The following is a 14,298-nucleotide window of genomic DNA, read 5'->3' as shown; positions in this document are numbered from 1 at the left end:
ATATTTTCAGGTCCAGCATCACCAGAAATACCAAACTGTGTACTCTGATCACTGAACATGTCATAAAACATCATATGTAAAGATTTGATATAACAAAACAGTTTGCAGAGGGGAAGGATGTGGAGGTGGTCCATCTTTATAGCCATCCTGTGCTTCCACATCTGGTATGCAATAAGCGAAGGAGGATGTTTAATGTCAGTCTGAGCAGCGGATTTCGATGGTTCTTGTGTAGTTTGTGTGTAACAGGAAGTGCGATCTTTGTGTTGATCTAAAAAAAATTTAATGTTCGATTAAATGGTTCAGGTTCCCAGTTTTTGGGCTCCATATGAACACAGCAAACAAGAAAAATTACAAATCCATACACTGTTAACCTTTGCTGTATTTTTCACAGTAAAATACCACAAAATGCCCAGTAACTTACCTGAAAACATTTCTACAGTTAATTACTGTAATTTGCTTTGCATTATGGGTATATTAAGGTTTTTTACATTTACTTACTGTATTTTTTAAAATTGCGGTAGTAGTTATACCTACCGTTAACACATTAGCAGTAGTGCTACTGTATTATGTGATTTGAATGGTTCATCATACTGTTTGTGTATTTTTACTCTTTCAGTGGTTGGTTGCAATAGTGCATTACATTTTAACTCTTTCACTGCCAACCATTTCCAGATTTTCCTCCAACCTATGCCATTTGTCAGTATGATACCAGTGAAAGTATTATGGTTTTGACTTTTTAGGGGACTTGCCTGTGTGTAAGGTTCAAGAATTCTGATCATCTAATCTGCTGCATGCAGTTGTATGCACATGCACAGCTGCTGCAAATGTGTGCTTGCCACTGCGTTGCCAAAGGCGAACTTCAGTCAGTGGAGAATATTGTAATAATTTGGTGGAGGCTTCTCAGTCGAGCAGTAACTGAATTGCTCATTTACATGTACAGAACTCTTCTGGGAACTAGTCAACCCAACTTAGTGAAACACACACTGAATGCATGCTGGCCCCGCCCACCAACTTATCTCTACCAACCACCACTCCATATCCTGACTGACATGACCTGTGATCCAGTGATTGACAGGAGAGGAAAGACAGGCCAACTTTGCTAACTCTTCTTACGATATGCTCGAGAGGACAAAAGATTTTGCACCTCGTTATTGTTGGACCTCTGTGTGGAAACTGCAAACGGGACGTCATAAGGTAATGCAAAGGACTCTCCTACCTAACATACTCGTTTATTAATTTTTAAGAGCATATATATTTTTTGTGTGTGGGGGGGGGAGGGGGGGCTTAAATTCGGTGTTAGCTTGGTCGAAATAGCACATTAGCTGAATTATTCTGGAAAAAATAGGTTGTATGTGTTTTTTTCTTTTCTTATTCAAATAAATATTTAGATATATATTTTCCATGGGGAGGGGCGAGGAACACAGGCGCAACGACAGTCTTTGTCTTTTTCCCGCCGAGTGTGGTGCATTGTCCTCCTGCGCTTCTGTTCTATGACTATTGAGAAGCTGGCCATGCTAACAGTGGGACATTTAGCTTCAGCTAAAGCAGCAGGTAAAAATACACATTTAATGAGAATAATGTAAGACAACTTTTTTTTTTTTGGAAATTTAGAGACTGCTAAAACAATCTTATCCAGTTTTGAGCTTGCTCATGTAGGTTAGCCTGCTTTATTTAATTTTGTGTGAGCTGCAGTGCACAACATTAAAAAGTTAATATAACGTTAGGTTGGTGGCGCGAGGAACTCCAACCTAAGTTTAATATTTATTATTTTTTTAAGTGGGAAGGGGAGCATGTTTTTTTTCCTTTAATACAACGTCTTCCAGGGTCTTTTTCATATGAAAACCATGTAACGTCTGTGTTAGGTTGGTCAAAAGGGAATTAGTTGAATTATTCTGGAAAAGATGGGTTGTGTGTTTTTTTTCTTTTTTTTACTTATGTAAATATATTTTTCAAGGGTTAAATAAATGCAACATTAAATTAACAGTTGTCTCTCTGTCTTTTCCCGCCCAGTGTGGTGCATTGCTGTCCTCCTGCCCTTGCTGGCCGCGCTGACAGTGTGATGTAGCCTCAGTTCTTTGACAGACAAGACAAAACAGCAGGTAAAAAGACATATTTAGTGAGAATAAAGGTAGACAACATTTTTTTGGAAATTCAAATTCAGACACATGCAGCCATGTACAGGTGTAAATTTTGTGGTGTTTTTTGTTCAGAATTAAGACAATTTTGTTATCATACGAAGAAACATCAGCACACAGCTAATTATCGATTCACATGTGGAATAGAGCAATGTCCTTCTTCCTATCGAACATTTTCTGCATTCAGATCCCATATGCACAGGAACCACCGCTATCGCAGGGCTCAGACTAAACACACCCATTTTAAAGGAAATCTTGCTTGTGGAGTTGAGGCATGTTTCTATGTGGCAGAGAATTTTTCAGCATTATGCACTCATTTGAGATTTCATATTAAAGATGGCAAGAAAGTTGTCTGTCCTTATGATGACTGCCACAAACATTTCAGAGTGCGCTCATCTTTTGCCACACATTTATCCAGGAAACATAAGCCGGTGATAACAACTCAGGTGTCAACTCTCCCCGAAAATATAGACTGTACTCAGCCTTCTGAGGAGACTCTGACTCCAACTCCATGTGATCATCTAGAGGAGTGTGATAATCAACAAGAGACATTTTTACATAATTTGGCTCTTTTCTACCTGAAAATGCAAGCCAAGATGCTGTTGCCAGCGAGCACAATACAATGTATTCTTGATGGATTTCTGCATGTCCATAGCACTTCTATGGCAGATGTTTTTGACAAGTTGAAGGGCAAGCTTTCTGAGCTAGACATACCACAAACTGAGATAGAAATGATTATTCAAAATCTCTCTAAAGAGGATGTCTTCACAATATACAACAAAGGAATACTCAGATCTGACAAAACAAGGAGAACATTTTACAAGCAGTATTTTGACTATGTTGAACCCACCCAGATTTATCTGGGAAGTGATGCTGCTGGAAAGGAATGCTTTTGCCAGTACATTTCCATCAAAGAGACATTAAAATCACTCCTTAGACAGTCAAGTGTTAAAGAGCAATATCACCAATCCAAAAATCATACCTCTTCCAACATGGTTGTAGAGGATGTGGCAGATGGAAGAAATGTGAAAGAAAATGCTCTGTTAAAAGACAATCCTTCTTCATTGTCCATCATCCTTTACCAGGATGGATTTGAGGTTGTGAATCCTCTTGGGTCAGGGAAGAAAAAACATAAAGTTTTGGGGGTTTACATGAGTCTTGGTGAGGTCCAGCCACACAATCGCTCTTCAGTTGATCCCATGCAGTTGGTGATGCTGTGCAGAGAAAGGGACTTCAAGACATTTGGTCAGGAGAAAGTTTTCTCAAGTATTATCACAGACCTTAAAGATCTAGAAGATACAGGGATTGAGACAGATGATGGAAATACCCTCAAAGCGGCCTTGATTTCCATTTGTGGAGATAATCTTGGTTCACACTGCTTAGGTGGTTTCACTGAAAACTTCAGTTGTAGTACGCATTTTTGTAGATACTGCTTGATTGAAAGGACAGACTTTGAAAAGACACCACTAAAGCTTGGTCCAAAAAGAACCATCACTGGTCACAAGGAGAGTGTACAACAGCTATCCACCACTGACCAAGACATGGTACAGGGGGTAAAGTTTGACTCACCTTTCAATTCTCTGAAATATTTTCATGTCTGTACTGGGCTTCCCCCATGTTTGGGTCATGATTTATTTGAAGGTGTAGTCTCTAATGACTTGGCATTGTACATCAGTCATTTAGTGAAACAGGAAAAGCATTTCACTTATGCACAACTAAACAGGTCGATCACACAGTTTAAATACTCAGGGAATGATAGTCTCAGTAAACCATGTGAGGTTAAGGAGTGTGGCAAAAAACTTTCTGGTTCTGCAGCACAGAACTGGTGTCTGTTGCGACTGTTGCCATTGTTGGTTGGTGACAGGATAAAAAATCCTGAGGACAGTCAGGTCTGGCAACTGTATCTACAGCTCAAGGAAATGGTTGAGCTCATATGTGCTCCCAAGATCCATCATGACCAGATTGCATACCTTAAGATAATAACAGAGGAGTATGTTCATTCAAGACACACAATTTTCCCTAATCACCCACTCAAGCCCAAGCATCACTATTTACTGCACTATAGTGACCTCTTTTTGCACTTTGGGCCTCTTATTCGCTTGTGGACTCTCCGGTTCGAGAGTAAGCATTCGTATTTCAAGGAATGCGCCCGGAAACTGCACAACTTTGTTCACCTTTGTAAAACACTGGCAGAAAGGCACCAGCTGCTTCAGGCGTACCTCAGCAGTGGACCATTGTTTGCTCCAGCAGTTCAAGCAGTTGGTGAAACTAGTGAATATGATGAGCAGTTGTACAATGGTCTAATTCAGGAGTCTGTCAGGACAGCTGGCTTGATGAAAGAAACAACGTCAGAGGTATCAGCAGTAGTTTACAAAGGAACAAAATATTGCAAAGGGCTTGTTGTTGCTATGGGTCATGATGAATGTGGCCACATCTTTGGAAAAATCTCAGTGATCCTCATCAGTCACAAACAAGTACACTTTGTTTTGGACATCCTTCAATCTGTGATACTGATCAACCTTGGACTTCACTGTCTACACAATTCTGAAAAAAGATTCATATGTGTTCAAGCAGACAGTTTGTTTGATTACTACCCTCTGCCAGTGTATATCGCTTCAGGTTTAACCGTTGTATCTTTGCATCATTCAATATCATCCTCTTAATTCATTGCAGATATGGACAGTGGCAGCCTACATCATGAAATTAACCTGGCATTACCTGACCTGCATGAAGAGACAAAGAGGGCAGTTATTGAGCACCTGACAGACATTATTGGTGTTAGAAACAGAGAAGATCTCCTGTTTGTTGAGCCTGATGATATCAAGCCTTTCTTGACACCAATTCAAAGTCGAAGACTTGTTCAAGTATTCAGAAAAGGTGAGAATGCATTAATGTCATAAATGGTTGCAGTCCTATCTTGAAAATAGTTGTAAATTAGTTATTTTGAGAGTTATTTTGAAATTGTTATAGCTTTCAAAACTAAAACTAGCTTTCATTGCCATTGGTATTATTTCTCCAACACTCTTGCTTTTGTGTCTTATATAAGAGTATTACTCAATAAATACTCCAAAAAACCCATCTGTACATAGTTAATGTGGAATTGTTCTGCTGTGTTTATGTGTGTGTGTGAATATCGACGACCAAGTGGAGTCTGGCTCTTCAAACAACCCAAAGGAACCTGAAACCACCTGCTCAACAACTGTGCAAATGCCACTACAGGGTAATTCACTCTGTTCTGCACAAGCATCAGGTCAACTCCCTTCCACACAACCAAATGTAAGCAACACCTCCTGGATCAGCAATTTTTCAGTTCCCTGGGAGAAGATGCCAACAAGACTTTCACAGGCCTTGGCAACTGGTGGAATGGCTCACCCAGAAGACAGGAGAATAATGATTAGGACTGTTGTAGAAGGAATGCGAGTACACTGCCCCAACCCTAACAGAGCTGCTTGTGGGGAGGTAGCTAGAGCTATTGTATCTAAGTATCCCGCTACCTTTGCAGATAAGACTGCAGAAGGTGAGCAATTAGGCTGTGGTTATTATTCCCTACTCAAACAGCTTAAAACAAGAGTTGAACATGTAAATAGAGACAATGTCAGCAGCAGAATCCGGCAGCCAAGGAAAAGGTCTACCAGGGAAAACAATGAGGGTGATGTTGCCATCAAAAGGGGGAGATCTGAACTTGATAGCTATGGTTGCATCAACTGGCAACCCACAACCCTACCAGAAGGAGAAACGAGTGAAACTTTGGAGACAAAAAGACAGACTATGTCAACTGTCTTCAGATCAGCAGGTCCTCAAGCAATTGAAACAACAGATGTAAATACTTATATGTCTTTGACTTATATTTACCAGAGGCACATGCTTAATTCTTGGCCTGCCCCCACCTTATGTGAGGTTCAAGAGCATTGGCCATTTCTTTTTACTAAAAGAGGCCTCTGCACTCACTTCCACACACTCACAGATATTGAGGTAGAGACACGTCTCAGTGAAGCCCTTCTTACGAAAGGAAGGAGAATTTTGAACTTCTTTCAAAGCCAGAGACTTCAGTGGAACAAGGAGATTGAACATCTGCTACGTGAGTGCGACAGTGCAAAGCTGAACCACAACCAGATCGCCACAGCAGCCATCCTCCTTCTGATGAAGTACTTCCAAGAAAAAGAGGACTCAATCTTCATCTTGGCTGACGTAATTATATTTAAAATTTTACACATGCACTCTCAATACTGTCAACATAAACAAAGGAAAATATTTCAATGATTTTGGGTATCATCATTCAAATCAGTTCATTTTGTGTTTTAAAGGCTTTTTCCACCAAGATGTCTGTTGAGAGAGAGATGACCTTACCCATCACACCAAGGGTAATAGCGCTTGGTAAGTAAATAGTTTCAATCCTGTTGTAATATTTTTGTAAAAAATCTATGTAATTATTGTGGTATTTGTACCCACAACAACTTACTTAACAGGGGTTTGTCTGTTTTATATTGTATAAAAATAGAATACACACAGTTTGCTGCTGTTTCTCTTATTATTTATTATACACAATGACCAACAGGAAAAAACAGCCTAACACTTCAGCACAGGCCAAAATGCAAAGACATAAGGCAGTTTTTTCCTGTAATTGATCATAATTTTCATTAGATAATAAATAATAAGAGAAATAGCAGCAAACCGTGTGCATTCTATTTTTGTACAGTGTGAGGCCTGCTATCCAGCATTCTTGTGGAAACCTTATTTGTAAGGGTGAGCACATTGTCTTATTGGACTCTTGTCTGTTTTTAGGGAATAATTTCATGTCTGCAAGCCGCTGGATGATCAGTTTGGAGGGCAAGGTATTTTATGAGCCTGAGCAGATGCATGACTTTGCCAGCACCCTTGCTGTCTTCTTTGCGTCATACTACGTTTTCAACCTTGAGTATCAGGAGTCAGCGTCCATCACACTGGAGATGATACAGAGGTAAATACTTTACACCATTTAAGAATGAAATATATGTGATAGCTTGACTACAGTTGCAGAAACATATAGGTGATTGCTGTAACGTATGTTTTAATTTTGAAATTAAAGCAGCCTTTTTTCTGTTAAAAGGTTCTTTGTGAGGATCAATCCAGACATGGGAACAAAATGCCCTGCAAAACTTGGTACAAGCCGCAAGACAGGTCGTGTCGTAAAGAGGAAAGTTACAAGCATCTGCCCTCGGATCACCACCTTCCTCCAGCGGCTCTCTGAGTTTGAATGGAGGACTTCCAACTAGGTAAGAACAGAGATGATAATATCTTTTACATAGCTGATAATTATATACATACTGTACACACATCCATACAACAGTATGAATGATCTCAGACAGATGTGAACAAGTGAATAACCTGAGCAAACATGAATATTGATTATGTGTCTTTGACAGGTGGTGATGTAGACTACGCTGAACCCGACCATCCTGGTAACGGAAATCTAAATCCCATGTCACATTCTATTTCCTGGGACCCACTGATAATTATTACATTTTGTAAATGAGTTTTGTTTTACAATTGTAATAGTTTATTTAATGTTCATGCTGGTGGGTTTGTCCTGTTTTTAGTGGAATGAAAAACTGTTTTCCTTAAAAAAATCAGACACAGAAAGGTGAAGGACTGTGTAGTTTTCATGTACGCTTCTATTTATTTTGGTTATTGGCATTGTTTTTATTCAGTTGAAAAATGTTTTTCTTGTTAAAAAAAATATCAACAATAAATGTTGGTTTAATTCACTATTCTGAGACTACTTTATTGAATTATATTGTTTTTTGTAAATGTTCTTATATTGAATATGAATGTTAATATTATTTTATATGCTGTAAAACACAATTACAGTCTAAACAAATTATACTGTACACAATTACAGTGTTATACCATAAACCACATTTGCAGTACAGTGATACTATAAAACTTAATCACGGTAAGTCTTTCTAACTGTAAACCACGTTTACAGTAAAGCTGTTATACTGTAATATATGTTTACAGTAAAGCTGTTATACTGTAATATATGTTTACAGTAAAGCTGTTATACTGTAATATATGTTTACAGTAAAGTGGTTGAACTGTAAAACATCACAACAGTAAAGATACTGTAGATCAGTAATTACAGTAACTTACTGGCAATAGTGTTGCCAGTAAGTTACTGTAAAAATACAATAAAATGTCTAACAGTGTATGCTGTTGATCCCTGACTCTCTCTAAGCCTGTTTCTCCCAGAGGTTTCTTCCTGTTAAAGGGAGTTTTTCCTTCCCACTGTCTCCAAGTGCTTGCTTAAAGGGGGTCATGTTATTTTTGGGGTTGGCCTTCATGTGCACGCTGTTGAAATTTAGTACTATATGAATAAATGAAATTGAACTACATTAAAGTGAAACAGCTCGGGCCTTCCTTCTGTGATCTGTGGAGGTTTATGCATCTTCTGCATCTCTTTCGCTCCCACAAACCGACTGCCCGATAACATATTATTCACTTCATCTGTAAGTGGTCATCATCTTTTACTGGCTCATCAGTGTCTTGCAATAATTATGTATATTCTTCTTCCTCCAGCAGCAAGCAGAAGCTTCTTGCTCTCCCGCAATGCCTCGCTTTGTTTTGAACGTTTCTGACGGGCACCGAGAGGCTGGCAGAGAGTCGTTTCAGAGAGTCAGCGAGTCAAACAACAAGTTTCACATCCAATTATCTAAGAAAGAAATCAAAGATGGCTGTAATTAGGCTTTATAAATCATGACGTTGAGGCAAACAAACAGCAGCTTTATCACCACTCTCCAGATCTGAGCCGTCAGGGCGAAGAGGACGAGACGATGATCAAAGTCACAGCTGATTTCAGCGGTGAGACGCAACACGTCGGGTTTAAAAGCGCAGCTCAAACGTGTTGAGGCGGTTACAGAGCGATGCAGCAGCAGAGCGACGCAAACGAGTTCTTGGCTACGAAACAAGCCTCCATCAAACGGAGCATAGAGAGTAGCTGACGGCGCTTTTACTATCAATCTCCTGCTGACTGTCTCGTAAATCGCTCCAGAAATGTGCCTCCAAAAGACACCAAAACAAATATTTCTCCTCCGAGCCTCCCTAATGTTCCTCCTACAGAGCCAATAAATGCCAACCAACTTAAAGACAGTCTGTACAAACAGGGCGATATATTTCCCTGCTGTGGCTCGCCACTCCTCTCTTTGTTCCTCTCTGGAGGCTGAAAGTGAGGCCTCCCAGCATAAATAGCAAATAACTGTGGTATCACAGAGGATTAAGTTCTGCAGAGAAAATATTTTATAAAAAGAGCTGGCTCTAAATCCTCGATTGAATGACAAGTTTTCTCTTGTTTTAAATTCACAAACGGCTTCTGTTGTGCAGAAATCTCCCAGAAAACCTGTTCGTCAGAGCGATCATGAAAGGAAACAAAGGTCTTATCGAGCAGCTTAATGTTCCTGATATCTATTAGTATGAGCATGCATAAACAGTGACCAAGTCACCGCGAGCCAAATCTGCAGAGAGCAGTGGGTGATCCACGATCGCGGTGGTGTGGCCAGAAAACAGTTTCCATCGGGCCGTGTGGATGCACAAATGAAAGATCGCAAGCACCACTTTCCAGCTCTGCACGATATCGTGCCAAACTCTGTTCCCACTCAGATACCACAGGATTCACATAAGGCTTCTGCACTTTGACAATCTGACCCTGGAAGGTGCACAACCCTGAGATTGTCAGGAAGAATTACCCAACAACATCCAACAACGTGCTCCTGGCTGCACTCCTGACCTAATGCATTTGAGTTTGGGCAGTGGGGGCTGTTACACGGAAACCTCAGGTCAGGTCTGTATAACACGGATGTGGATTTTTGCACCCACTGAAATCACAGACATGTGAAAACCAGTGGTCACACTTTCATTTCCTAAAGTTCCTAAATCAGAAAATGGTCCAGAGGGGACCCGAACTTGAAGGGGAGATTTCAATTAAGTATATTTTATTTATACAGCAGAACTACATCAAGAAAACTTTATTATCCCCAAGGTGACATCTCCTCGTAGCCAGCAGAATAAATAACAAGAATTACACATACACCCAAAAACCACAAATCACACAACAGAATTAAAAAAATAATAGCAGTAGGAACAAATGAGAATTCAAATCTATTTGTCCTGCAACGAGGCAAAGAATACCTCTGAAGGCAACAGCTGAGGATGTGTCCTATCACCCCGAATCCTTTGTGCCTTCAGGGTCGGCCTCGTCTATACACAAGGGCAAGATCGCTTAGCTTTCAACCTGCAACTTTGCAACACGATTGTGCTCCAACCTCTTGTTCTTTGTCAAGCTAAGAGAGCCAAAGCAGAAAAAACATCAAACCCCCTATTTTCAGATACAAATACATACGCTGGTGGGTCTTTGCACTGTATTCGCATCAAATGTCAGCTTTTTGTCAAGTATAGTGCCCAGATATTTCTATTTCTCTACCACTTCACCTCATATTAGATATTTAAAAGCTGATCATCATCAAGGAGTCAAAGATTTATTCTATGAAAGCTGCAAACTGAGCTCAAACACAAGAGAGAAGCTGGTTGGACGTGATCCAGGCTTTGCACAACACAGCTGAGGTCATTCAAACGTAACCAACAAAACCCTATGAGGTCATGAGCCACTTTCTCTCCACAGCCATGATGGGAAACGCCTGGCTCCTCTCTCTGACCTGACAGCTGATTGATTTAGATGTTGGACGCGATGTTTTATGGAAGCTAGGAGGAAGCAAGTAGTTTCACTTGGTCAGTGAAGCAGGAACTGTTTGCAAGTCTTAGGCAGGCCCCAAGATGGCCATTCGTCATTATGAATCTGCATTTTGACTTTTCATGTGAGGGAAAGCAGACTCGCATCCGTTGATCCAAAAGGTTTTCTCACATTTGAGGTGCATCTTCTGAGGTTGTTCCAGCGCTCTCCACTCGTGCCAGGTTTTGTCCTGGATTTGATCTTCGTGTCATTTTGCGGTGTGAGAATCTCGCTTACAACAGCAGAGCAATCCAGGTGGAACAGTGCAATAACTTGGAGGCAATGCAGTCCACATTGCCTCAAAATGGGAAACAGATAGCTGGCAACAGGGTTGATGCAAACAAAGTCCTCAAAGATCTTCACACGTTCAGACAAAATGCTCCGAGCTTGCTCCTAATTACAGTTGGTGTGAGGCTGGGAGTCTCTGCCCTGATGGTGAAATACACTTACTGACAAACTTTAGCTTGCTTTAAATCTAGACCTCCAGCTCTGAAAATAAGTTATGGAAGCCTCAGAAAACCTGTTTTTTCTTGGAAAAGTTACCTCTGCTAAAGCCTCTGCATGCAACACAATGTACCTGTTCCAGGTAAGCTTCGAATCTCGTTCTGTGAGATTCCAGTGGAAAGAAAACCGTGATCCCTGTTGCCATCTCTGTTTTCTGAGATCTGTCTGAGAGCAGCTTCAGGAGAAAAAGTGATCGAGCAGCTTCTAACATACTATACAACCTATATATGTTTTAATAAAGCTACGCTAGTATTGCATGACAGCATACGGCTACATCGCTGCCAGCATAGTGTAAATGTCCTCCTACAAGTCTGAATAAATATTATGCACTTTGACTCTGTTTAACTGCAGCAATAATCTGTGAGCAAAGAAGGCTGGTCCAGCCAATCACTGTATAGGAACCACACAGATGATGTAGCCTTCACCAAGGGCCTCGGATAAGTCTGCAGCATCTAAGCTACAATAACTTAACCGTGATGCTGCTGTAATTAACCAAAGACAGACTTTAACAGCTTTCTCCGATCTGTAGTTCAGTATGATGGACTGCAGCTAAAGGAAGAAGGAGCCGATTCTGTGTGTGCATCAAGCATTTTCTTTGACCTGCAGATGGTTGGTCATCCACAGAGAAGACTATTTGATGATTGTGGAAACACCTGCTGAACACCACCAACTCTTATAAAACCAGCTGTGCTTTTTCAAAGACACACGTTAGGAAGAAACCGTGTCGCGTATTCCCAGACAGATAGTCGGTGCTCCACAGTGCCTATGAGTGAAAGTCCTTTTGGGGCTCCTTTAAGAGTCTGTGTGAGTGGATGCAGGTCTCTTCTCTTTCAGTGAACAAACAGTCAAAGCACTGCCTGTCCTTTCAGCTTCAGTAACAAGCTGCTCAGTCAACTCTGGAGTCAATGAAAAGGGCCAGTTAAATTTTAACACAGGCCAAATAGAAAAAAGTGGATAGCCAAATAGAGCAGATAGATAGATAGGGGCACTGACACACTCTCCACACAAAATGTCAATGAAACAAAAGCACTTTGAGACTGCAAACATAGAGAATCTGAAAATAGCCACGTTTTCCTGCAGACTCCCAGCCAAAAGAAAACGAGGACATTTATTCAAGTAACAGAGCTTTTCTCATATACTGAGTCACTGAGCTTGAACGCAGCTCCTCATATATTCCAAATGTGCTTTAAAAGTCAAACTTTGTCTTTACTAAACAATTAATTCCAAATCAAACTGATGAATCCAAGTCAGCATCGCGGTAGAAGAATCTGTGTGGTTTGAATGTATACTTCACTTTGTCCAATATATGACAAATTATTATCAAACACTATTAAAAAAAAGCCCATTCAGCTTACAGGTCTGTATGTTTATTCTATAAGAGCTTTCCATGATACCGTGTCAGAAAACATTACTTTTATTATACTTGCTTAATTTTAGCAACTTATCCTGTATCTGAAACATCGTTTAGCTTCTGACTCTTTAAGGCTGTCCTACTCTAAAAGCTCACTTTCTTCTGAATTCTGGAACCTTGCTGAGGAGCAGCACCCGGTGTTTGTGGACGTGTTGGAAGTGCAGAAAACAAGCAGTGAAGCTAACTTTGAACCTGAACTCGAGTCCAGCCTATATGAGAGGAGAGTGCATGAAACAAAGACTTTTTTAAACTTGTTACCTGCTTACAACGTAACAGTAGTTTTGTTTGTAGTTTGCAGGGAAGATTTTCTGCAAACATTACTCACGAAGCGGTAGTTAAATTTTGAAGACTAAGTAAAGAAAAAGTAGGTAAAAGCTGCACCTTTAAAATTGTGTTGGTTTCAGCAGTAAAGCAAAACTTTTACTTTGCAGGCGAATGCTCTTTGTTTGGAGTTTGGCTCCCATTTTTTCCAAATTCTCTACAGCTCAGAAAATGAAAGGCAAGTGTTTATGAGACAAATCACCATCTTTCATGCAAACTACGTGCAAACATAGTGATCTGCTGGCGATTAAAGCAATCACAAGGAGCTTTTCAGTGCAGATACCAGAACCCTCCAGCAGCCGCTCGCCGACCGGTTCAGGATTGCAGGTTGCCGATCAGCCTCCAGGTCGCCGTGGCTGAGGCCTAAACCAGCTGCTCGTCGCTGATCAAATTTGTTGAGGTTAGTCCGCTGGTAGATGGTTTTAGACAGATGATATCCAAACACCTGCCAAGTATTTTTTGAAAGTGCCTTCCTTTTTCTAAAGTTTCCAATTATGACTTCCCAGATGTTCGATGTGGCCAAACATCTGGTGTGTCAGACTAAATTACCCCAGTTTGAGTTAACTCAATAGAAACGTTTTCGTTTTTTAATCAAATTGTAATTCTTGTTGTTTTTTCCTCCTTTTTTTTAAACTCACCTCTCTACAGGAGACACTTATTGTTTCTCTGGCAAAAGAGAAAACCTGCTGTAATGATACTGACAGTAATAATGATAAAATGAAATGAAATTTATAAACAACAAAGAGGGCTCACCGTAAAGTTATTCTTTAACTAAAAGACCTAGGAGATTCTTCCAAACCTCAACATAACACTCAGCACCAGCCAGCGATTTGTCAGCTGTAAACCTGAAATGAAAATCAGCTCACTGGCCCGTATGAGAGGATTATTAACAGTGAAGTCAGGCCAGCCGAGGCTGGACTCAGAAAGGAGAACGAGAGCTGGCCAGAGCCGGATTTCTGGACATGAAATGGAAATAAAGCAGAAAAGACAAAAAGAAAGGGAAGGAGAAGTTCCAGCCGCTAACAGGCTAATGTCTTCCATCCGCAGGAAGACTCCGCGGCCAACATCAGACACAGAGCCTCGCTCTCATCCAAAAACCAAATAAAAGGCCGGTGTGTCTTTACACACTCTGAGAGGCCTCGAGCCAAAAACACGGCTTGTCGAAGCTA

At 40.5% G+C, this 14,298-nt stretch overlaps 1 protein-coding gene across 3 annotated transcripts; it reads left to right on the top strand.

Moving 5' to 3' along the window:
* The first annotated feature begins 370 nt into the window (after window positions 1-370).
* On the top strand, window positions 371-7,822 carry LOC113026912 (uncharacterized). Of its 3 annotated transcripts, XM_026176200.1 has the most exons (8): window positions 371-1,194; window positions 2,011-2,099; window positions 4,809-5,012; window positions 5,281-6,323; window positions 6,440-6,509; window positions 6,918-7,092; window positions 7,222-7,387; window positions 7,538-7,822. In XM_026176200.1, exons 3-7 carry the CDS (start codon window positions 4,811-4,813, stop codon window positions 7,385-7,387), a joined length of 1,656 nt encoding a protein of 551 aa, XP_026031985.1. In that variant the 5' UTR covers window positions 371-1,194; window positions 2,011-2,099; window positions 4,809-4,810; the 3' UTR covers window positions 7,538-7,822. The 3 variants fall into 3 exon arrangements, with proteins under 3 accessions (XP_026031985.1, XP_026031995.1, XP_026031976.1); XM_026176210.1 differs by lacking the exons at window positions 7,222-7,387; window positions 7,538-7,822 and having other exon boundaries at window positions 6,440-6,496; window positions 6,918-6,980; XM_026176191.1 differs by lacking the exons at window positions 4,809-5,012; window positions 5,281-6,323; window positions 6,440-6,509; ... (1 more) ...; window positions 7,222-7,387; window positions 7,538-7,822 and having other exon boundaries at window positions 2,011-4,802.
* Window positions 7,823-14,298: the final 6,476 nt, after the last annotated feature.

This window comes from Astatotilapia calliptera, chromosome 1, assembly GCF_900246225.1.
Source record: "Astatotilapia calliptera chromosome 1, fAstCal1.2, whole genome shotgun sequence".
Classification (NCBI taxonomy): domain Eukaryota; kingdom Metazoa; phylum Chordata; class Actinopteri; order Cichliformes; family Cichlidae; genus Astatotilapia; species Astatotilapia calliptera.
The sequence above is the reverse complement of the archived record's forward strand: the minus strand, read 5'-3'. Positions and strand labels throughout refer to the sequence as shown.

What these genes read in the sequence shown, in the direction of transcription:
- LOC113026912 (XM_026176191.1), top strand. Translation starts at nt 2,174, where the DNA reads ATGTACAGGTGTAAATTTTGTGGTGTTTTTTGTTCAGAATTAAGACAA.